This window comes from Athalia rosae, chromosome 6 (assembly GCF_917208135.1).
Source record: "Athalia rosae chromosome 6, iyAthRosa1.1, whole genome shotgun sequence".
NCBI lineage: Eukaryota > Metazoa > Arthropoda > Insecta > Hymenoptera > Athaliidae > Athalia > Athalia rosae.
The window spans coordinates 8,664,021-8,689,678 of record NC_064031.1 but is presented as its reverse complement, the minus strand read 5'-3'; the positions used below and the strand labels follow the sequence as shown (position 1 = coordinate 8,689,678).

Sequence of the window (25,658 nt, the reverse complement as noted above, 5' to 3'; positions counted from 1 at the left end):
GCCCCGTAAAATCCAGCGGAGAGCAAACAGCCCGGTTCTGCGTAAAGCCGCGGTTAAGACTCTCGACCGATCCCGGTATGGAACCGAGGCGTCGGGCATTCGGGCGTCAAAACGCGATCCTGCGAACGGTCCGCTCGGGAGGCACGTCCCCCTCCTCCTCCTTCTCCCGCCGAGGTCTCTCTTTTTCAACCTCCCCTTCGCCTCACCCTATGCGTCATTATCGGACAACGAACGCAATGAAACGAGAGAACTGGTTCTCTTCCACGTTACGTCCGTCCGATTGCCCGCAGTCCGTGCGCCGACTGCCCCCGTGTCACCGCGTAGCGTTTAAATAAGAACGCGACGAAACCCGACGCGGCTAACATTCCTGCGGCGATCCTTTGCCCATCCGAATGTAGTTATACGTATATACGTATACGCGCAACCTGTTAAATTAGTCCTTTTACCTCGACTCCCCACGTCCCATCGGGCTTCGATTTCTCTATATACCCGTGACGCGCAAACATCCTTGTCGCGACAGTGTGGGTAAATATATACGTCCTGCACCTTCATTCGCTATAAAGAATCTCATTTTATCGAAACGAAATCCAATGAAATGATAATCTTTGACAAGAAACAATTATCGATAAGCAAATACGGTCGATTAAAACATTCTTGCCGCACGGAATACCCGCGCAGATCTTCCTTCGATAACGATTATAACCGCTACATTATAACCTATTTTGTACAATAAATTCGGATGCGGCGTTAGCGGTGCATCTCTACCATATGCATCGCGCGCTCTCGGATCACATAACTTGTATCAATAATGCGTATGGAAATATATTTGCATGCAGGAACGGCGCGCCGCGCCGCACCGCGATATGCGCGGCGAGGTGAGAGCGTGAGATTTACACCGTTTCATTGGGTGCATATAGTAGAGAAATGCGACCTCGGATCGCGAAGCGTGCCTACCGGATAACAACACCGTAAAATCTGCACTCTAGTTGTACCGAGGCATGCGTGGTTGGTTACAACGATATAAGTTTGCATAAGTAGTCTATGAATGCTGAACTCGACCAGAATGCGTTGGTGGAATTCCCCCGCCTGCCGATTCAATCCCGACGCTGTACAGGGCCATTCAAAATTCGCGGACGATCGCGACGTAGCGCTCTATTCCTTGCGACTCGAGTGAAACGCGAAGAAAATTTTCACCACCCCCGTCGGTGTAGCGTAATTGGCAAAAACAATCGCCCGACCAGAGCCGTCCGGACTTTGAATTCGGACAATTGACGGTCGTGCGGGGCATTCGAGCGTATGGATTTCGAGATATTTCAGGGACGAGTAGGCGTGGATCGTGGGATTCGAATGAATCGATATGTCGATTGATACGTTTTTAATTGAGCACAAAATCGAGTAATCTTTGTCTGTAAAGTATATCGGAAGGGGGGATTTACCGTGCGAGAAGTAAGATATTACACGATCCGAATTGAATGGACCAAGTTTAAAACGTCGGTGGAATTTACTTCGAAAAATGTTCTTCTCGTCGTTTTTATTGCTGGTTCACTTCACACTCTTAATTATTTATATACCCCGCTATATATATACATATTGTGAACCGTATTATCCGGTGCTCGGTATATGCGGCAAAGGGTATACTAAAAAAGAGAGAAAAAAAAAAGAGAGAAAAAAAAAAAAAAAAAAACATCGGGTTTTGATTACGATCTAGCGCGCGGTAATACCGAGTAGAATTTTTATGGTCGAGTTATTCGAGAATTACCGAACTCTTCTTCGTTTTCTTTCTTCTCTCAATAAATGTCTATGTATAATTTGAAAGGGGTACACGGACACGACGGGTTGAGGCGCAAAAGGATCGAGAATATATATTTTTTCCAAATGTTTTTCTCGACCGAAAATCCGTGAGATGAGAGCATTGCCGGGGTCCAGTGGGGCTCAGGTAAAGGTACGTACGTACGGGTCGTACGGGTGATGGCTAGCCTCCATTTGGATTCTCACTTCCAAACGACGACGAGGAGCCGCCGCCCGAACGAACGGATCTCCATAACAATAATAGAGATATTTTTCACCGCGCCTCGTCCGCCTCGTGAATTCAAAAAACCGACGACCCGCCTAGTCGGTCGTTCGGTCGGTCACGTCCCGGTATATCTCCTTGGGGCAGCACCGCTACCGCCCGACCTAACCGCATGGGAATTGAGGATCCGAAAGGAATAAGGGACAGGAATTGGGCACCCCCTCCTCCTCCTCACCTCCTCAGCGTCCTCGGACTAGGAAAAACGCTGAATGGAAAGGAGCGGAATAATCATTCCTCCGTCCGCCCGTTAGCCGTTCCTCTACCTGAGCTGCCGTATACGGTACCCTACGGAACTCTTGAAAGAGTCAGAGATCCCGGTAAGGGTGCCTATGCCAGGTCGAATCTACAGAAAGAATTTCCTCTAATTTATTTATTCTTCCGCCGGACTCACCGTTCGTTTCGTCGTACGTTCGTGCGTGCGTGCGTGCGTACCTCCCGCGATACATCGAGTGGATGGATAAAAATATAGGCGATCGGTATGAATAAGCCCGCCGATTATCATCGAATGGGGTATGCATAGTTTGCGTGCGGTCTCGAACGAGGAGTTTCAGGATCCCGCGGCACGGGCAACGGCGGTCAAGTCGGAGGATCGTATAGGTATAAACATCGGCGGAGCTTTACCATCGTTCCCCTTCGTAGCTGATTGGGATGACTCGCTCGCTCTCTCACGACTCACGTCCGGGCAATCAGGTATGATTGCGGCAGCGAGCAATCCACGCTTTAACACTAACCACTTTATCAAAGGCGCGTCCGTATACATACAGCGCGTGCATCGTGGGGCTATACGAGCGCATACGCCGGGCGTTCGGCTCCGAACGAAACTGCCGCATTTGATTACACCTCGACGACGATCGACCGAGTGGCCCCTTTTTCCCTCCTTGACTCACATTACCTCGGTATTCCTCCTCCCCCCCCCCCCCCCCCGCGGATCGGTCCTGCGACTGCTCTCCGGGACTCCTCTAACCCTCCCCCTCCCCCGTCTGGTGGGAACCGCGCGTTACTCGGACAACGTACGACCTCCTCCCCCTTCTTCTTCCCTGGTGCACGATCCTCCGGGAGGTCATCGCGGGACCGCGGACGACTCCTCCATTCAAGGGTAGTCGACGACGCGTGAACCCCCTTCGCTGCGGTATCTGAAGCGATTAAACGGTATGTTTGTTTCGTTCGTTCTCCTCTCTCTTTCTCCCCTCGCTCCTCGCTCCTCGCTCCTCGGTACTCGGATCGGAACATTGCTCTTTAACGGATATTGTTAGCTTGCGAGAAATAAACTGTAATACCTGAAGAAACGCACTACGCGGGACGTGTACGCGTTTGCAGTGTTGGCTCGAGGCGCGTCGAAACACAACTGAAGCGGTAGGACCACCCAGTCGGTCCGGGGCCCCTACAGCAGCCCCGACGACGACCGGTGGATACACACTCGAAGCCGTCCTCGGGCTACGGCAACGGATACGCGGAGGCTACGCCGTTACGGAGGCGAGGACGCCGAGGACCGCTCGGGACGGGATGGGACTCCCACTACTCGACGACGCCGCAGCGCTAACCTCATACTCCGTATCTGCAGGTACACGCTGTTACGCTTTTCTCCGGTTATCCGATTCCCCGGTTCCCGTTTAGACGCCCCTCCCGGACTCGGTGGTACGGCCGTCCTGCTGCCGCCGCTGCTGCCGCCGCCGCAGGTGCCTCGGCTCCCCGGATGTCTTACTCCTGGGTGCGGAGGGGGACGGGACGATTGGCGCGCTGAGCGACCGCGAGGGGTCCGACGCGATAGAGCCGTCACCGCGATCGAGCGCGACGAAGAAGAGATGCGGCTACGGAATGGCTCGGGCTCGGCCGCCGTGACGGAATCGACGAACGACGAGTTTTTGGCATATAGTTATACCTACCGCCTCGATTCCGATGGCGGGGAAACCGACGCGAATCGACGCGTCGCAGGCGCAACGCGGGCCACGAATGTCAAGCGGGTTATATCGTCGTTCGTTTACCAGCAGCTCTGCTTCGGATGAAAATTGCATAATCTCTTCTTCTTCTTCTTCGATTCCGTCGTGTCCGTCCGAGTACCTGCGTAATAGGTGCCGGGACAGTCGTATAATCTGATCTAGAAAATTATCGTGCTGCGCAGAGAGTGGAGGAGAAAGATCGCGGGAGAAAGAGGGATAAAGAGGGAGAAGAGAAGGTGGACGGAAGAGGGAGGGGTCAGGGTACAAGGGGATTGAATGTGCTCGGGATGGAAGAGGGAGGGGGGACGGGCGCTTCGAACGCGAGGGATTCAGGGGGGAAAAGAAGGTCGGGGTAATTGAGTTATTAGGTTCGTATACTGCAATTGTAGGGGACCACCTTGGAGGAGGTCTTGCTTTTCTGCGTCGGGGAGGGTCTTGGCGGGATTCGCTGTTTCGTAGGCACTGCCGCGATATTTAGCTGAGGGGAAAAACGAAAAAGAGAAGAAAGAAAAAGAAGAGAGGAGATGAGGAGATGAGGAGATGAGAAGATGAGAATGAAAGAGTTCCGAAACAAAAGGTCGCGAAGAAAAAACAACCGACGCGCCCACCTCCCGAGGGACAACCTTACAAATCGACGAATTATTTCAAGATCGAAAAGATCCAAGTTTCGGACGGTATCGGCATCGAGATGACGTATCCAGGTTTTGCCGAGAGCTGGTCCAGCGTGTTAACCTGGGAACGTCTCAATCGATGACTGAGCGCGAGCGCCGTCTCATGTCGCTGCCGAAGGACCCGCAGGAGCAAGAGAATAAGTACGACCAAGAGTAGAATGAAGAGACGAAGAGAAGAAGAACGCGAAGGAAACGAGTAGCGAGGATCAACCTTGACGCAGGTTCGAGGACCACCTGTCTTTCACTGTTACCCGTGGACGGCATGCCGCAGACAACCGGCAAAAACTAATAAACCACAAACGAGCTGGGAAAACTGGTTACCTTCGCGGTGAAAGAATATCGCGAGGTGCCGCGCCGCGCGGGGCGTAACAATGCGAGCGCGTATTTCTCCGTAACTCGCAAATATCGTTGACGGGACATTGAGAGAAAAAAAAAAAAAAAGCCGTACGATCCGACGAGTCGCAGGAGCGCGCGGGAGTCCCCGTCGATCGCTACTACTCCAGAGCTGAGGGTGCGCTACACTGGGATGAATAATTGAGTCATCGCGGACGGAAGAACGCTCTATCTCCTTCTTCGTCTCGCGTCCGATCGTCACTTCCGCAAGGTTTGTAGTACATGCATACACACCGGGAGTCGATCTTCCAGTTTGTCTAGTCCGCTCCGGTCCCAACCTAACTCTCACTTTGTCGTCGCTCCCCACCACTTGTCGACGGCGAGTCAATTACATCGAAAAACTTGGCGAAGTGGACCCGGCGTATACCGTATAGATACGCGTGTCGGTATACACGGTGAACCGACGACCACGAAGGGCGGAGTGGACGGTATCGGAGGATGAGGAATCGAGTGTGTAGGTCTCGGATCCACACGTGACGTATGTATCGCGGGGGAGGAGCTGGGACTGAGAGGAAGATGAGGGGGGGAGGGGAGGGAGGGGGGGGGGAGGGGGGAGGGCCCGGACGAGTTCCAGGAATCCGAGAGAGGGATGCGCTCCGGGCGAGAGCGGTTCGCCGGGAGAGAATTAAGTCGTTATATCGGCAGATGGTCAATTTTCATCCTTTGGTCGTGGTGGTGGTGCTGCCGGTGCCGGTGCCGGTGCCGGAGGACCGCGCAGGTTCGGAATGGGATGAATCGGAACGGAGCGGAGCGGAAAGTAAAGCGAAAAGCGAACTAAAATATAAGAGATCACCGCGAGGGATCGGATCGTAAGGGCGTACGCGTACGAGAGTTGAAAGAGGGGAACGGAGATCGATCCGGAACACCACGAGACGCGGCGAACCGCTCTTTAACCCCGAGCCCGCGGGAGTCCATTGTCTCTATTTTGTGTTCGTGGAACTGCGCGCCGGGCATGTGGCGGCATATTTTCGACCTTCTCGTTACATGTGGGGGTTTGCGAGCGCTGTGTTGGTCACGCGTGTACGTATACAATATTTATAGAGGTCCGCACACCGTTCGTTTTCACGTCGCTCCGGCGGGAACCCGCATGTGTAGCCGTATTGTAGACCCACACGAAATCGTGGGGGTACGTCGGGATGTGTATGGAAACGTGCGGTATACATAAACCGGTGGTGACCGAGCAATGCTCGGGTCTCTCGACTCGGTGTGGCGCGCGGTGCACAAGACCGCGCGCGAGACCCATAAGGCCCGGTAAGTTACACCTCTGCCTCGCTTATCCGTGGAGATCGCTCGGGCGGGCACTCGGGGCTGAATAACTTTACTACCGGTTTCTTACCCCCGTCGCGTCGCCCCGGTCTCACCTAACCCGAACCCGAACCCGAACCTCAAAGTCCCGGTACGGAATAGGGCCGGGCGGTCACGGTGAATAGTCGACCCTCCGAGGATCGAACGAGATCGAGCCAGCAATCACCCCCGATTATTCGGAGTAAAATGTCCAGAGTCTAACCATTCGAGATGCGTATCGGCACGACTGCGGCGTAACGTTTCCCATATATACGTACAGCGGTCCGCGCGAATAGTAGGCGAAACGATGCGTACGAACAATACAAGGATATGCTCGCGGCTTAGTTTTGGAGAACAATGGGATCCCCAGTTTTGGTGTACGCGCGGCGACGAAGGGGGGATCGGGCCGGGGGGAATCGAGAATCGCTTCTGCGAGCGGGTTACGATGTACACGAGTAGCTGGTATATATACGGTAATAATAACAACGTGCAGAATCGTGTGTGTATAAAGACGCGAGGAAGCAGCGAAAGTCCAAGTTGAGAAAAAGGAAGGCGGCGATACCTATATATCAACGTGCGGGGGGCAGGGAGGGAGGTAGGGTGGGTTGAAGTAAAAAATGGAAAAACGTGGAGCAAAAAAGAGCGGGACAACTACGCGGGCACCGGGTTCCCGGCTCTTCGCCCCGGACTCCGAGTACCGAAGGGACTCACTTGGACGCACGCGCTGACGCGACAACCTCATTTGTGCGCGACGGCTCCCAAGAAGGATCGAGAAGGACCGACGAGGGGACCGCTCGGACCGCGCTGCCGCAGGGAGACTCGGGTACCGCGGATCGAGGGAGAGAGAGAGAGAGAGAGAGAGAGAGAGAGAGAGAGAGAGAGAGAGAGAGAGAGAGAGAGAGAAAAGCCAGATGGACGGGCCAATCAAGCGCCCAGGGTCCGCCGCTGACGTGATTACAACGGTTGCGCGTGACCGGAGTTCCTTAGCCCCCTCGCTACTCCCTACCCAACCCCCCGCGTCCCCCACGTGCTCCAATGGTCGACTCGGACCCTGGGCCTTCTTCGCTCCGGCGGTTACTCGGAGCCGAGGGCGCGCAAAAATACGGAGAGAGCCGATCCACGGAGAGTAAGGATTTTCGTTTTAGATAAAGAAAAAGCGGTTTCTGGACTTCCCGATCGTACTCTCCTTTCTCGGCTAGAACGCTACCTACGTACCGACGATATTTCGGCCCGTCGGTGGTTGTCCCCCGCGCGCACCGGGTACCACCTGCGGGGACCGTTCGGATATCTCGGTGCGTCCCTGGCAACGTCTGACGGCTTTACAGCGGTCCGTCGCTCGTTTCTCGGGCCAGGTTGCCCGCCTGCCTGTTTTTGTACTATCTCCACCTTTCCCCGTTCCACCCCGTCGGGGCCCCGCAGTCGGACTACTCTCCTCCGCAGCAGCAGCGAGCAGCGCAAGCCTCGTTTGGGCTTCTTCGCTCTCTTAACTCGGATAGTCGGATACCCGACAACCTCTGAAGAGCCACCCTCTCTCCTCCGTGCGCACGTAGGCGTAAGATCTTTCCTCGGCCCCGCCGCGCCGCCGAGGTACGACTCTCCTCTCTCCTTTCGACCGATCCTTTTCCTCTTACTTTTCCATTTCTTACCTGCGCTACATACTTTTACGTACGGCGTACAACGCGTGAGGAAACTCACGACGAATGAACCGACCAACGAAATAACTGAGGTACGAACAAAGCGCTCTGCTGCTGTTATCGCGACCACGTATAACCATCCAAGAGCGTCGCTTCCACTCGTTCTCCGTCACTCTCTTATTCCAATCTACCTCACGTGCAATGTATGGTTACATCGATATACATGTACACGTATCCATACGTTCCGAGGTACCAAATACGTTCGTTCGTACAGGGTTCCTGCGGAGGAGCAAAAAAAAAAAAAACAAAAAAAAACAAAAAAAACCAAAGAAAGAAGACGAAGAAGAAGGAGAAGAAGGAGAAGAAGAAGAAGAAGAAGAAGAGAAGGGGAGGGGGAAAAAGTCATGAGAAAGAGGTGGGGATCTGGGACCAGACGCGGCGTACAACTCGCGAGGGACCAAGGGAGACATGCCGACATGTTTATTATTTCGACGTCGAAGCCTCTCCCGAGATTTAGTGGGGCCGAGGAACCGATTGGCAGGGCAGGGGGGAGGGTATGGGGAAAGCCTGTATTCATCGATGCGGTATGTATATTTTTGTTATACCCTTTATTCTTCTCGTTTTTTTTTTTTTTTTTTTTTTTTTTATTCTCTGTCTTCTCCTTCTCATCCTTTTATTTTTGAAACATTTTATCTCACTATTGAGAAACGGTCGGCCGAGTATTATGTTATATAGTGGTACATAATACGAACCTTGAAACGTAATGTCCATCACCGCAGGAAATAAAGAAAGTAAAAAGGTTACCGGGTATATTTAAAATACTACGATGCGGATCGACTTTATTAATGACGACGCCACGTAATGACGTGTATTCTTCGAGTTTTCTCGTTATCTCGACTTTGTTTCTTATCCGAGAACTATCGTACGATGAGGATCGGAGGAAAAAAAAAAAAAAAAAAGGAAAGAGAGAAAAAAAATGTCTGGTGACCCTCTGAGGTGGTGAAAGTTTGTCAAGATGTTTGTTTTTTTTCTAGAAGAGTCGACAATTTTCCGAGTAAATCTTATTTCAGTTGAAATCAATTGTGATATTAATTTGTAGGTACATCTTCGGGTAGGCGTATGCTTACAAGTGTAAACTTTATGCATCACACTTGTTATCCCTCATTGTACCCGGCAGCCGGTCACACCTCGGACATACAGTGTTAATTTCATGGACACTGCATTGGCTTGCTCGCCGACACCCGAGAAGGAACTTGGTAAGTTCGAGTGAAAAGAGAAAGAGAAAAAAAAAAATAAAAAAAATGAAAAATGAAAATAAATGACCGAATGATTAAATATAAATGAATAACCGCTGTTTGCATGAAAAATTAGCCACTCAATCATTCTATTTCCCGAAGTTCAAACTCGAAAAATAAATAGATAGATAAATAAATTCAAACGAGTGAATAAAAATCCTGGAACCGGCGATGTAAGTTTACCGTATACGTATAACACGGAGCCACCGGTACTCATTCAACTTCGTCCGGTTAATTTCTTAGATTACGAAATCTTGGAAATCTCTTCTTATACGTTGTACACTTAGCTGGTGTCATTACACTTGTAACGTAGTACCGATCTTCCTCCCTTCCCATCTTCCTCGACCAGCAGCGGTATATTTCGTCTCATTGTTCCCGCACTCTCAGGCTACACGATCTTCGCGGTCTAATGATACGCGTTTGCGGAATTGACTGAAACTCATCGCGTGGGAGTAAATGAAGTCATCGCCTGCACGGTACGAGTACAAGTACATTATCTTCGGTCGGGTTACAACGCAAAGGGTTAAATTTTTCTCTTTATTCTCGACGATAAATGGCCGTCCATTAACTTCCTTGGTCAATAAAATTCGCTCGACACGAGGAAAAGAAGTGCAAGCTTCGTCGAGATTCGCTCGGATTATTTTATAAAATTTACTTTCGTGCTATTGAATAACACGGCGTAAGCTGGATTAATCCGTTAGGGGTGTAGGCCTGGTTACGCCCACGTTCCGTTCCCCATAACCGTTTTTCATTCGTTGTAAAATGTAACGTGGGAACACACTTGAGTGGGCGCAAAAATTATACGATGCGTCCCTGGGCTAGGAAGGATTCCGTGGCGGTTGCACGGCTGCAGCGCGCCTCGGCGTCGAGAAACGATCTATGGCTCTATCGCGTCTCGAGTTACAGATCCCAATCGTCGTCTCGTTCGTGGAGGTTTTCAATTCGAGCAGGTGCCCGCGGGGCAACCTCTGCAGCAGCAGCAGCAGCATTTCTCTTCGTGTAGGCGAACTACCATACCTACCACTACATACTCGAACGTGCGTGGTTTTTTTCTATTTTTTCTGTTTTCCTTCTTTTTTTTTTCTTTCTCTTCAATTTTCCTTCGAGTATACGCATACGAATACTCGTAGCGTCGTACGGATAGTAGCAGCCGATACTTTTGCCGGTACCGGTGTTGCCGCTGACAATGAGCCGAGATTTTTAAAAACGATCATCCGCGTCTCCTCGACGAATATTATTAAAAGCCAACCCAGCGAGGATTCATTCCTCCTCAGAGCTGCAGGGCGCGAGGACCCCTGCCAAGACCGCATCTCTACATCCCGGGCTACGTAATTGCAGGGCCGAGCATTCAGATTCATAATGTCTCTGTTAGTTGGTTGACTTTGGGCGACCGGTTCCCGGTCCCTCGCACGAATCATCGACGTTTCTTTGAGAAATCTCGATCACGACTCCCTCTCTCCTCCAACGAACGAAAAAATGGATAATCTCCGTTGCGATGATCTTCTCGATGAAAAATCAGAAAAAGAATCATAATAATAAGGGTAACGATCCAACGACGATAATATCCAATGAGGAAAGCGACCGTTTCACTTGGACGAGGATCGAGCATACAGGTGTGTAGCGTGCAGTAACGCGTAACTGCAGCACGACGATTGAAGTCAGTCAGAATAATGGGGTAAGGGTGACGGAGGTTACCTCGACAACAATAGGCACGTAATAACGAACGGCAAACAAACAATATTAATACATTCGTACAATGACTTATAGTTATAGGAACCGGCGGTGAAACGGCACCAAGTTCAAAGGCTCCCCTCATCTGTGCCATTCTTGCAAAACACGTGGACCGTCGTGACGTTTTCTCGCTATATTATTCGAGATAGGTATGCATTGCCGTATATACCTGTATACAAGGTGTACGTATAGGTATGCAAGGTAGGCAGGTGAGTAACTAGCTCCGCATACACCGCCGATATCGCGTGTACGCGTGCATTCGATCCTGCACAAGCACGTACACGTTACGTATAGTTTATTCGTCATCTCAGTAATCTGCGGTGCGAATAATCGAGCTCTCAAAAATTAACTCAACTTGGAGCTCTTTGAAAGCTTCCGTCGGAGATATGGAAAAATCAGCTCTTAAAAAGTTCAAACACCTGACCTGAAATTATTGTCATCTCTTTTTCTTTTGTAAGAAAAAAAAAAAAAAAAAAAAAAAAAAAAAAAAAAAAAAAAAAAAAAAAACTTTTTTGTGGTAATTATGCTGCTCGAAGGATCATAAATTCGAGTACTTTTTTGATCAGGTTTAATGTACCGTGTGATCGCATCTCGATTTGCCGTTTCGAGTGAATAAGCCGTAAGGTATGCATATATGTATAGCGTACGTGTGCGTACTCGGTATAACGGAGTACATGCGGGGTGGCTAATTAAGTGATTATATTATACCTCGATGTGCGGGATGATATAATCGGAGCGTTATTCGTTTGGAAATCCACACCGGCTGCAGCGTTAACCGCAGGAACAAGGGATATAGTATATAACTATACATATCGTACACGTACAGCGTGCATCTATACGGTGGAAGAAGCGAACCGCGAGCCAAAACGTCATTAGCGAGCGAGTGTGCGTATAAAACATGCGGGCCGCCCACGCCAAAAAACGCAACTTGTAATACACAATTTCTTCGGCGGATGAGGCTATACATATACAGATGAATTCGACGAGAAGTAGAACCGGATGAGCGTAACCCCCGAAAAATTGAAACGATTCACCACCGATCGAATTTTCGACCCGCCCCCAATTTTAACAACGTGGATATTTCTTCGCACGCGAGTTTCTCGTTTTTATCGCATTTCGAAATTGTTTTTCGTAGGTTGTGTCTCTCTAGTATATTCGACCCTCGAATCACGATACGTCGAGGACATCGGTAACGGCATGTGCCGGTAAGAATCGAGAAAAGCGCGGCGGTGATTGAGCGATAGGCATAGCTATACGTATGTAACTCGTCAATCGTCACTTACAATTTCTCGTATATATATCTATATAGATTGCTTCGGCGGCTATAATACCATGAGATGTTACAGCGTTGAAGAGGCGTGTGACCTCCTCGACCCCGCGATGATGATCCATGCCGTTATAAAAAAACGTCTTGAAAAGCGATGAAAAATGATATACACATTCACAAAATCATCGTCCGCCATTCGAGATGCGCGGATAATTTCATTTTCCAAACGTCTATGTATCTATTGCGTATACATAGAGGTATAGGTTGTACGTATACTACGTATACAACATCGCACAAAATGAGATTGCGGTTCTTCCGCACGTGCGATTTCACGTTTTTTACGTACAAATATATAGCATTTATTTAGAGACTTGTACGCGATTATATCGCCGCTACTGCAGAATCGGCGGTACATATAAGCTCGCGAGATCGGTAAAAAACTCACCTCGTGTATTTGTATATAGGTGTATGAAATCCCCGAGTGAAGCGGTAGAGAGCTGGTAAAGTACGAAGGGGGTGCAGCCGAGGTAGGAGAGAACGCCGTACGAGGAGGACGTGGGACAAAACAAAGAAGGACTCGCCCGGAATCTCCTGAGGCTTGCGACTCGCGGTTCGCGGTCCGTAGAAAAGAGACCTTGAATGCGGAGGCCTCCCGACCGGCCGCCAACCGCTAAAAACCTAATTAGATGTCATAATTATACCCAGTGACTCTCAAACTCGGGAGCCATCGAACGTACGGAGACGTACGAACACAAGCGACATACCTAACCTAAAACACAAATTGACGAGTGTAATTGAAAAAAAAAAAGAAAACTCAACGATTCGTGCGCCAGCGGCGAGGGGCGGCGAGGGAGCGGTGGCGGGGGGGAGGGGGTTTAATTACCGTGAGCCGAGGCGATGATTACGCGGACGATGAGAAGAAAAGATGGAAAAATTAGGGGAGGTGGGAGGTGGGAGGTGGAGGAAGAAAAATGACCAAGACCAACCTTAGGGTATAACCATTCGGCTTTGGATGAATTATCGAACACCCGTGCTGCTCCCATGATCGCCTATGATTCTTAAATGTTTTTTTCTCTCTCGTTGCATCTCGGTTCCTAATTATATTCGTTTTTTCTAGGTCCACCGCGGGTTGGAATCAAAGTGGCTCCCTAATAAGCATAATACGTGTACAGTATATTTCATAAACGCACGGCGGTTGAAGTTTGGTCGACGGCGCGGGGGTAAGCCCCTCGAACAAGAGATAACGTGCGTACGTGTGCAGCGGAGTTACAGAGATGGAACTGCATCTGCTGCAGCGGAATAAAGATGCGGCCCTGCAGCCTCCCGTCGTGGACCGGTTCAAAAATACCTCAGATGCTCGCGCCGGGGAGGCGGCCGCGGAGGGAAGGGGACAAAGATGGCGTACTACGAAATCGCTTCGCGTCTATGTGGGTTAAACGGAGATGGGACGCGTCTTTATTATACGAACGAACGGACAGACGGATGGAAAAAGGAACGCCTCTGACGGCACTCTTCACCGGGAGAGCGCTATATAACCCCGTATACACGCGCCCGTATACTCGTACGTACACCACACGTAGGTATACGTATACACGCACCTTGGAAAGATGCTGTAACCGACGCGTTATCCCGTACCACACGTTCAAGGAATCCACACCCTTCGCCCATCCACCGTACACGCACACGTACAGTACACTTATATACCTAAATTTATACATATGTACCGACTCGGATCTAATATGTCCGTGTATAAAAAAGACATATACGTATACGTGTACATGTATTTCTACGAGCCTCGTTCGTTCGGTCAAATTATGCCAGCCGTTGTATGTTTTATGCAACGGAGTGGGCGGACGGGGTGATTCTACGTCGACTGGCAGCTGTAGTCGCAGCGACGTCGTTTTCCTCGTCTTTATACGCTACCGCTGCACCCGCGTGCGCCCCGTCAACGCGACTGCCATTCAGTGGCTTCCGAAGTCCCCCCCCCCCCCCCCCCCCCCCCCCCTCCTCCCATTTTACCACGACTTGAAAGGCGGGCGCCAAAGAGAACGGTGCGCTATGACGTATACGTATGGACAATTTACCCCCAATTAATAGGTAGGCAGTCATTTATGCATAAACGCAGGTATGTGGCTGAATAACATTAATTATGAAAACCCCATCTCAGGCTGATCCACGGTTAGCGCGCCTGACTTCTTCGTATCCGGAGTGGATATCGTCTGTTGTATTTGTACGTAATGTAAGAGCTGACTGCGTAGTTCGAGGAATACGTGACAAGAAATTTGAACTTTTCCAATACGTAACCAAGGAAATTTTCATTGCCGAGTTGTAATATACGTTCCATGCGCGAGAGGCGACGATCGTTCGCCTCGGATTGAGTTGGATGAAAAAATGAAAAATAAAATGTTTGGTCGAAACGTTTGATATACATTGAACACGACGATCGTATATACCTTGTAACGTACGCGCGTATCTCCTCGGTAGTCTGCAGCAGACTCGGTGTAATAAATGAATATAAAGTGAAGGAGAGACGGAGAGAGAGAGAGGTAAAAAAAAAAAATACATTGCGACAAGGACGTGAATCACGTGCGAACTGCAAAGTGTGATAAGTGGTTTTTTCCTTTTATTTTTCAATCTTTTTTTATTCATAACGTGTACCTTTGAATGGCACCTGCGACGCGGAATGGCTTTTCCAATCTCTTAGCACTTGCCGATAAACATAGTCTACGTCTAGGTCTATTTTTATCCACACATCCGACACGAATCTATATGTACTCTACTGCTGCACCACAATAGTCTCCCATGTGTACGACGTACGCACACGCGTCACACACGCACATCGATAATATACATAACACCGTTGTGTCAAGCGTATGGGTTACATACTACGTATAAAATGGTATGTAGTAGGTATACCTATACGCGTACGTGAGCGGCGGCTCTCGCGGGACGTATTATGATGCTGCACGAGAGATATCGCTGGCAACGGACGCTCCGCGGAGTTATTTTAATTTATTCGTTTAGAAGCGATATCAATGAACTCATCTACCAACAGTGGTCTCCATTCAATTCCGTTCTTTCTCGTACACACGCGTATCGAGTCCAAGTTCTGGCGTACGTGCGTACGTACGAGTTCGCGGTATCAACGTGTGCAGCTTTATAGCGAAACAGAGAGGAGAAGTTCGTATCGCGTCGCCGTCGCGTCGCGTTCGTCTCTCTGACACCCGCGGTCGCCGCAATTAGCGAAGCATTTGCAAATCAAGGCCCTTTACATACGCGACGTACACTGCTTTAAATAAGCCCTCTGGCTACACTCGGATTCACGTGCCTCCGCGCACATCGCGTATTATAATCGTCGTTGGCTTCAGCGTTTCGCGCGCGTATACGATGTGAGTATGCGTGGGGGGGAAATCGCATCGGCGATAGATGGATAGATTTGGCGCCGAATAAATTTTTGATAATTATTCGCGTACGTGCGGCAGCGAGCTCGTAAACTAAACACCGTTTCGTACATTAGGTAACTCATAAACTGTAGAAGCGGCTCTCATTCGGATACGCGGTGAGATACGAGTGGCGAAAGTCGGGGGGCAACCGACCAGATAACCCGGGTCACACTATACGCGTTTATAAGGTCAAGATCCGCGATGGTGGTGCCCTGAGTTTGAAAGACAAAACAGCTATAATGACGGCTATAAAAGCGAACGCTTCGGAGAGGTCTACTCGATTTTTGAAAAAAGACACACCGATATATAAATATACCACATTATATACACGCCGATCGAACAGACCGGGGCGAAACGGGATGCCTAATGTTTGCTGAGCTGTAAAAATGTTGGGAACGAATTTGTGGAATTTTCTTCTCCTTTCCCCCGTTCCTTTTTCTTCTTCATCGACGTGCAACAGCGCATCCGCAGTAGCGGTCGAAGATTCGATCTCTCGCAGCAAATACCGTGATTTTTTTTTGTTCGTTATGCGCAGACGTCCATGTGTGTAAAGAGAATTTGGAGTGATAACACGCGCGCGCATTCGATTTTATTGGTATGAGTTTATGTTTTTCGCCCGCAATGTTTTTTTTTTTTTCAATTTCGTATCATTACACTTCGCCAGCTATTGAGAGAATGCAATTTGCATTTTATGTTTGGCGTATGGTATCTTTCGACATTGAACGTTTGCGCATCTTGATATCACTGTTCTCTTTTGCATTCTCCATCCGGCGGGTTTTTTTAAATTTTCAAAATATTTTTCAAACTTGACGAAAGTTTGTCGACGTCTTCAGGGATCCTGACAATTTGATTTACAATCTTCATTCGATTCCAACATTCAAATGGGTGTCGGTGCAATAACTTACCGCTCCAAACTTCACCTCGAAGATTGCTTTGCTTTTGAAAATATAATTTTCAGTTAATGTCAGATTCGACAAAATGAAAATCCAAAATCAGACCATATCCGAATCCGAGTAAATCCCCGCAACGGCGGGGTGCGCATATGTACACGAAACTGCACTTTCGGAGGCGGGGAGGAAAGTAACAGTCGTTCGGATAACATCGGGGTTTAAAAGCGCGCGGGCTGGCGCGGCAATGCGAGGTCTCCTATGGAATACGAGCAGCGGGAGGACGGAACCCGCCTGGATAAGAATTATATGCGGGTGTCAGACACAATGCGTGAGCTCGCGCGTATATTATTCATAATATACCTGTACGTAGAGAGGAAAAAAAAACAACGTAAACTTTACTTATACTTTCAACAAAAGACTGACATATGGAGATTCCTGATAAAATCACCCCGCAGATATGTAGCTTTCGTTCTTTCGGTACACAATTTGCTGTTTGTTTTTCCCTTTTTTTTCCCAAAGGTACAACGAAACTGAAGAATTGGAAATTCGGAGAGAACCAGAGCTGCAAAACGAGTAACGATATAGCTTAATAATTTTCGGATGTCGGCCCCATATAATAAGACCCGTGGACGCATTCGACCCCCCTCCGTTACTTGCTTGGAGATTCGTGTATTTTCGAGGCAAATAAGAAAAATGGCAAATTCTTTGCAAAGCTGTATCTAATGTTCGTCTAACACGCGTGACGCGCGAATACGTTCGAGGATTCATCGGAATCCCTACGCCGCACATGCGAAGAGATAACGAACGGGCCCGACAAAATTTCTTCCATAATTTCTCGCGATGCGGCCCTGTTTACGGGCGTGCATTCGATTATCTTGGTAACTCAATCTCTTCGGTTTACGCCGCTCCGTTGCTCTGTCCCGAAGCCCGAGGCGTCTAGCCGGGGGCTCTCTCGCGCGGTCCACGCATACGCCGTACGAACTGCCGCCGTTGCTTTTCGGTCCCAAACAAGTCTCCGCGGATACGCGATCTTAGGGTCGTTCGAGTGTTTGCCAAGGGTACACGGGGGCACGCGTCATCGTCGTTACACCCTTTTAAAATAGTGTTTGTCTCGCACCCGATTTCCCGTCTCTAGTCCCGGGGCTCCGCGTACGTAATTGCGGCTCACACACACACACACACACACACACACACACCCATACGGAGCATACCGTGCGAGTCTCTGATTCGCTCGAATATCGGAGCGAAGGGGTTGACATTCGTTCGCTTCTGTCTAAATCTTGTAATTTCTCCAATCCATCTCGAACGGTCTTACAGTTTTTTGTTTCTTTTGGCACTCCCTCGATGAAGGGAGAATGAAAAAGTTGGGCGAAAAAAGTGAGGGGAATTCTCGGGCCGCACTTGAGATTTACGTATGTGTGTGATACCGAGCGGTTAGAATTGTGATCTTAAACCTAAAGCAACATCTTCGCGAGGCGAAATTCTATTGAGACCGATTACGTTGATTCATCAGCACCCACGCAATCCGCATTCTTAGACCACCAGCTAGCTACTCTATTGTCCGTTTGGACACCCTGTTCTTCTTGTACAACCTCTTTTTCTTTTTCATACGCGATGTATGCCCGTGTATTTTATGTGTATACGCACTTCGTCCCTCAACCTGCCATTCCTGCTGCTACCGCCGTTGCTGCTCTGACTTTCCAGCCCTCTACGCGTATACATATAGGTATGCGTACAGCGGGGAAAGTGGTCGGACACATCTACCTGCTGTAAAATTTGTTTTCGCCATTATATTCAACCCATCGGACGCTTAGCAGCCTCTAAATTCGGGATTACTGAACCGCTGTCGTGGGGTCGACAATTTTTTAACGCGGTATATTTACATTCTTCTAACGAAATCTTTTTCTCTCCTTCAAATCTTTATTTCGAATTATGACGTGTGGTCAAAAAGTTTCTCCGAACGACGGAGCGAATTTACCCAAACCTAAACAACGGATCACTGAATTTCATGCGGGTGATGCCAGGTGCACGGAATACCGCAATCACGCTTCGAATGTAAGCGGGTGGCAAAATACACTTGTAGTGATCCTGAATTATTTTTTTGTCACGCATGGTAACTTGTTGTCCGGTCGCAACTCGTACGTACGGATTATATATCGGAGATCCATCAACCGCGTGCGAATAAATGGAGTACGTAACAGGTATTTGAGATGGAACTATGGAGAACGATAATCAATCGTCGGTTATAGCTCTTTGCCTGCCAGTGTTCCGAGCCAGATTTCATCTACGTATCCATTCCCTGATGGATGCATCGTATCTAGTATTACACTCTTCCGTATGGCATATCGTTGTGCCGACACTACGTTTACATCGACTGGTTCGCTCATCCAGTACGCACTGGGGTATCGTATCGCTCGTTCTTACGACACCGTTTCAACGGTCTGTGTTCAACATTTTTTCTCACTTAACAAATGACTGAAAATTTGAGTTCTTTTCAAATTTATTTTATAGTAATTTTTTGAAGTGAGAGGAGTCTTTTTTTTCTGAGGAACTGTATTGAAAGTGAATTTTGAAATTTAGTCGATCGATACGATATTTTTTTGGCGTTTCTTCTTTTCTCACTAAACGTAGGTATATCAGCGGAGTTTGGAAGTTTGCGGTGTACGTTCGCATCCGTGTAATGTGTTTGGGTGACTTTGTTAGTGGTTTTAAGTGCCTTGTGGGGGGAGGGGGAGGGGGGGGGGGGAAGGAACAATTACCGCGTGTTCCGAGGTCCGAGAAATCCGAGAACACCTACGCGCCTGTTAAAATGAATCGTGACTTTGAAGGTACCGCCGCCACGTCGTCGTAAGTTTAAGATGAAGACACAATTCTTAGCTTCGTGACACGACGACGCGCGATGTCTTTGTCTCGCGTTTATACGTATTATAAACCGACGTCCCTTCGCGGGTACGCGGATTGATATAATTCACGACTGTGTATTATTACACCTGACGTACAATAACGTGTAGATTAGAAGCGTGAACTTGTTCAACCAATTACGAGTTCAATCTGTACTGAGGTTCGATTTTCGCGGTTCTTTTTTTCTTTCTTTCTTTCTTTCTTTCTTTCTTTTTGTTTTCCATTCTTTACCGATTTTTTGCTATCCATCGCGACACGCGACTTCCGCATAAAACGTATAGGACTATTATACAGGCGATATGTCTCTTCGGACTGTGTAAAATACATAGGGGAGGCTGAAGAGTGCAGGCGAAGCGTAAACGTCAACATTGAACGCATGGGATATGTGTATACCGCGGGGTTCCATCGCACGCGTACATAAAATCCCATAAAGCTTCAAGCAAAACAAACAATTAGTTTTTCCCCCTCGTTTCTTTATTCGCTCCGTTCTTTATTTCACGGGGGTTGCACCGCACCCTGTGGCAAAAGTCTCATGCGGAGATTATATAGGGACGGGAAGCCGGTTTTCATTACTTCGGAGATCGAGAACTGGATCGGTGGAAATTTCTTTTCGTCAAGAGGGTAAGGTGGGCTCATAGGTACGTACGTCTACGTCTGAACTTCGGAGACAATGAACGACGCCGTACACGACGAGCCGTCGTCGACGCGACGGGGATGCCGATCCAGGGGACGGAAATAGGAACCCTACCGCTGCCGCTGCGGCTGCGTTCGACTCCGTTACGGGTGGGTGTCACTCTAACCGCGCGCTGCAAACAGACCTCTGGAAATTCAGGGACACTGTGCGTATAAATACACGACGGCCGACGCCGCTGCAGTTAGCGTTTAGCGTTCGCTTTCGCCCGGCAATGTGTCCGCCACGTGGTAAACGTCGACGTATTCAAATCCGCACCGTATAGGTGTACGACTCTCCTTCTCTCGAAATGCGACCACATTTCGCTTCATCCTCTCCCCGCAGGATTACACGTACGGACGCGAGTCGACTGTACAATTTCATCTTGCAAAGCTATCGGCGATTCGCCGTAGTATAGGTGTGACCGCTGCGTAGGATGAACGAGGAACGCGCGTCTGGATCGACCGAAGGGAATCGTCGATGGGTGTGACGAATGACGACGTACGAACTGCACGTGTAAGCTGACGAAGTAATGCGATAATCCCCGTGGACACTCTATGGGAATTATACCGTTTCGATCGTAATTAGTGAGGTGCGCGTACGGTAAAGCTAAAGAAGAGCACGAGGGTCGATCAAACCGGTGCGGTAATAAAGCGAGGAGTTATCCGATGTTCGTATATTCTTTGAGCTTTTAGATACGGTGACGGAAGTTGAATTATGGATAAGTAGAAATCCACCAGCCTAGTCGTAGCCGTAGTAACTTGAACAATTTACCGAGTATGATGGAACGATATACGGAGGGACGGCATCGAATGTCACGCGAGTCGAGAAGACATGAGATACAATAAACGGTCAACCGTGCGCACTTAAACAGATGAGAGAAACTGACGAGATGCGACAAACACTGGGTATACGAGATGAATGTATGTATGCCGCAACGTCGACGCGCCGAAGATATTACCAATCTGTGAGGGATAGTCGCGATAAAAATAACCCGCGAGTCGTCTCGCAGAGAAATGAATCTCAACGACATTTGGACCGCGAGGCGAACGCAAAACGTGAGAATCGAAGGCGCGTGCAGCGGTACAGTAGCAGGGGCGGCTCACAGTCCGCCGTTGCAGCGTCCGACGGGCAATAAAATTTCCAAAAATAAATCCCGATCGTTTCCGACTTTTTCGCAACACATAATAATACGACACACGTGTGTATCCGGGAGTGCGGTCGAGGGATGCGTGGAATATCGTTCAACGCCGCGAGGGCAATAGTCGGAGCGCAAGGCGGCCGCGATTCGACTCCGCAGCGCAGTTCGGTGGAGTTCAGTTTGCCTCGTACCGTAATCGCGAAGTAAGTCGCGTTACAACTGCAGCGATAGTTCTTCACGCGCAACCCGACGCCGTTCCCACTCGTTGTGTACGTATATGTATATTCATCCGCAGATATCAACTACTTCGCCGGAGATGACGGGAGCCTGGTGTTTAGTCTGTTGTCGTATACACCGTACGCCGCGGGGCAAAGCCGTCAAAGAATTGATACCGCGTGAGTATCCGGTTACCCCTTCCGACTATTGCGAGGCGAGGAGATACGCTACCGCGATAAATTATATGATGGTGTTTTGGCTCTTCCATGTAACGAGTTCGGCTAGTTCGGATTTCGCGGACTCGATATTACGCGAGGATATCCGAAAGGATAACAAATAGAACAGATACGGTGATTCGACTTACGGATGATGAGGAGGCGGTGCGTGAAACGCCGCCGCCGCCGCTGCCGCCGCTGCGGCGGCGTGATGTTCCCAGGCGGCAGCCGCCGCCGCAACCGCGGCCGGGTGGTGAGCCGACGGTCCGTGATGCGGATGAAACGGTGGCGGTGGATGTCCATGGGGATGAAACGCGGCGTGAAAAGCCGAGTGGTGATGATGATGATGGGGCGGCGGTGGCGGCGGAGGTAACAGCGAGAAGGTCTCTTGGTGGTACGCAACTTCCTTCTCCGGCATTTTGCAGCTATTTTCTAAATATCGCGAAACCCTCCGCGGTTCGTCGGGGTTCGCGAAGTTGGTTCCGTGGCCGATGCGGTCGACAAACGCAGTCTCAACTTCCGGCAACGATTCGTCGCGGTTTAGGACTCGTCGAATTCGCCAACAACAATTGTCTCGGGGTAATCCGAATTGTTGCGACTGGGGATGCGGGAGGTTCAAGCCTCTTCGTAGTTCCTCACCTCTTCCCGCAGATGTGGACGATCCGTCATCGTCGCCAAAGTCCGCATCGCCGCCTCGGCGGTTTCTTGTCCGCGGATTTGAATCGCGGATTTCGAATGCCGGCCGGCGCGGTTCCGACTCTTCGTTATCGGCCTCGTGACGACCCTCGGAGTCTACGGTGTTTCCTGTCTTTTCGTCGAAGGCACCACCGGCATCTCGCTTCCTCTCGCCGGCGACGGCGTCTCGACGAGAACTAATCCTGACCACGATACACGTAGACGGGAATTTACCCTCACTTCTCTCTCTTGTTTTCTCACCCTTCAGTTACGATTCGCCGCCGAAAACTGTACGCGCGCATACGCGTTGCAACGAGCCGACACACGATGCGGTTACATTCTCACCCCCGGATAGAATTTGAAAAAACTTGAAAAAAAGAAGATGATGTAGTTGAGCGACTGCATCCACGAGACGAAACAAAACCAGATCAATTCGTTGCACTTTATTTATTATCCACTGACGAGAGACGAATCGTAGATGACCGGTTATACGAGAAATGACGAATAAGCGCACCGTCCGCCAGTTTCCTCATACCTCCGCACTCGCTGAGATTAGTTTCGACGAATGATTATCATCATCTTTTCTCAATTCGACACCACGGCGAGTTGTTTGGTTTTCCTTTTACGAACAGCCCGCGTCATTTTCGCGCTTGCACTTGTCGATCGTAGACGAGGTATCGGAACGGCTTCGTACAGCGTGGTCGAAATTATTGTGAATCTGTCGAGTGTGAAAGGGAAACAGCAATACTTTCGGCGAAGTTGTTAACGGGAAACGTATCCGGGTGATATCGCGCTCCTTACGCTTTGACGGGTATGGCGGTACTGAGTCCTCAACGGAGAGAGGGGCGGCCAGGCATTCTCGGTTGTGTTCTCTCCGCCTGTGCGCGAGAGAGTCGAGGAGACAAAACTCAAAATAAGTGCGAGGGAGAGGGAGAGGGGATCTCCGGGATTGAACTACGCGAGCCAAACGAAGAGGGATAGAATATCCGGAGAGTGGTGGAGAACGATGGAAAAGAGAGAAAACGAGCACGCGGAGAAGGAGGAGGAGGAGGAGAAGAAGAAGAGGAAGAGAGAAGAGACGGCTGAAAGCGCGTGTCAGCTCGACAACTCAACTAGCACCAGCCTCGCGCTGCTGGAACAGACCAGGCGTTTCCTCCCCTCCGTACGCAACTTCTTGCGCGACAAGGACCGACTTACACCTCATCTTCGCGACACGGTACCTGGTGGGATGTTCGAGGTGGTTCCCTCTTCTTCGGAAGCGGGAGGGACCGAAAAGAGGGAACGGGGGAGGATGTAGAGACGGAGATATTGCGCGAGGTGGTGTACACGGGAGTGCCCCGCGTATATAAGAGCGTTTGTCTTTCATTCGTATCGAGATACTCGGCTAGAACGTACGTACTTACCCCGTATCACCCCTTTGTACCTCGTATTACTCGATCGCTTGTCCGAACAAAAGAAAGTCGCGCGATCGTCGGACGACGTTTCTACCGCCATTGAGAGCGATGTAATTTCCAAACTAATGAAATCACCACTGAAAGATGAGCGGCGTTGAGTTTTCCTTTTGAACAACTTCCGGTGATCAGAGACGGCGCGTTCGGAGCGTCGGCTTTTGTTTTTCCTTGCAGTGTCGAGTTTCGCCCGGGTCCTTTTCGCGAGGTATTTCGTCAGCTACGCCCACCGTCGTCGGGGTCGCGCGGTTGTCCCAACACCGCCGGATTTTAACGCTTGTGCATCGGGTGATTTTTTAGGACTCGGTTCGGATCACCGCGTGATTCGTGAACGGGGAACCGAGGGACGACCGTGCGGAATAGAGTCATTAAGCCGCTCGCTCTCGCCGGAGCCAACCGAGGGGCGAGATCCCCCCTCGCCGTTACCCACGCAACCACCTACCGCATCGTAATGATTCAATCGAATCCGCGGACGGCTGGTTGACTCGGGCACCTCCGCCCCCCCCCCCCCCCCCACCCCCGTGCCCCTGTTTTTCTTCTTCTATTTTTTTGGTTTTCATCTCGTTCATTTCTTCATCTTCTTCTTCTTCCTCGCTTCGTGCCGCAGCACGCGGTCGTCGAAGGTGTGTACATGTGGTTACTTACACACCTCTGTATCTTTCTCGAGCCGGGGGCGGTGGCGAAGAGGTTCGAGGAGGTGAAAAGAGGGAACAGGGGGATTTATGGGGGAGTACAGAGGGGGGGGGGGAGGGGGGGGGGCCCACCGCCAATCCGGCCCGTCGGTTGCACGCCGCCCTTTCGCCGCGTTTCTCTTCGCCGCGATCTTATATACCAAGGTGGAGCAAAAAGCGGTTACACCGTGGCTGCTCGCTGCCGCAGGTTCATGGTGGGTACGATGCATCTGTATTAGTTTTATGTAGATATATAGATATACGTACGCGTACATAATGTGTCTGCATCCCATGTAATTTCGTGTAAACAAAAACATCTTATGACTTATACGTATATATGTACGCATATAGGTGTGCTGCAGGTACGCGCCGCGACCGCTTAACCGGTACTGCAAACGGGGTTGTATGTTCGTATATCCCATGTGTCCCAGTCGAGATAGTTTACACAAGACGCGTGAACGAAAAGCACAAACAGCTACAAGTATGTGTAAATATAAATACCCAAGATCTGAGTATACATATGTAAGTTATATGTACATATACATGTAAGCTGCGTACGTGTATCCATATAGGTACGAATGTGGAGTAAGGGGGTTGCGAGAGCGGGAACTTCTTTGAGACGGGGTTAAACGTAAAATGAGAGTTCCGCCCTGCGGAGTGACAAACGAGGAAAAATTCCCTCGGGTGCTGGTTTCCTACGGGATCGGGTGATGCCCGTGGCGTTTGCGTCCCAAAAAGTCGTAATCCGAATATAGAGCCGGGCGTTATTCGTTCAGCCTTCCCAGAATGTGCCGGAGTCCCGGTCTTTATCTTCCTCTTCTCTTTATTCCGCTTTCTTTTCTTCTTCTTCTCTCTCTCTCTCTCTCTCTCTCTCTCTCTCTCTCTCTCTCTCTCTCGTCGGGCGAGCGCAGCGCCCTTTCGAGCCCCCTGCGGTTTGCGCTCATTAACCGCCTCCTCATTTTCTCCCTTTGGGTGCGTGCGCGTGAATCCGTGTGCGTGTACGTAAGGTGTACGGGTATTTCGTACACCTCCACACGCTTCCCATGGACCCAGGGCAGCAGCGATACCGCGGCGACCGCGTCGACGACTCCTTCGTTCGTCTCCT

General features: G+C 49.9%; 1 protein-coding gene and 1 long non-coding RNA gene across 3 annotated transcripts in view; one reads left to right on the top strand and one right to left on the bottom strand.

The window, feature by feature from the left end:
* LOC105693638 (transcriptional activator cubitus interruptus) overlaps positions 1-23,466 on the bottom strand; it is a 44,461-nt gene extending 20,995 nt beyond the window's left edge. Inside the window, exons 1-2 of one of the 2 annotated variants that reach the window (XM_048656646.1) lie at positions 13,270-13,341; positions 12,729-12,961 (exon numbers count right to left, since the gene is read on the bottom strand). In XM_048656646.1, coding sequence (XP_048512603.1) covers positions 12,729-12,961; positions 13,270-13,326 — 290 coding nt within the window. In that variant the 5' untranslated portion in view covers positions 13,327-13,341. Of the gene's footprint in view, positions 1-12,728; positions 12,962-13,269; positions 13,342-21,908 lie in introns of those variants that run through there. The other variant, XM_048656648.1, reaches the window with a different exon arrangement.
* Positions 5,650-14,247, top strand: LOC125501333. The gene is made up of 3 exons (XR_007278864.1): positions 5,650-8,574; positions 9,090-9,246; positions 13,401-14,247. It is a non-coding gene; the product is annotated as an uncharacterized LOC125501333 (long non-coding RNA).
* Positions 23,467-25,658: the final 2,192 nt, after the last annotated feature.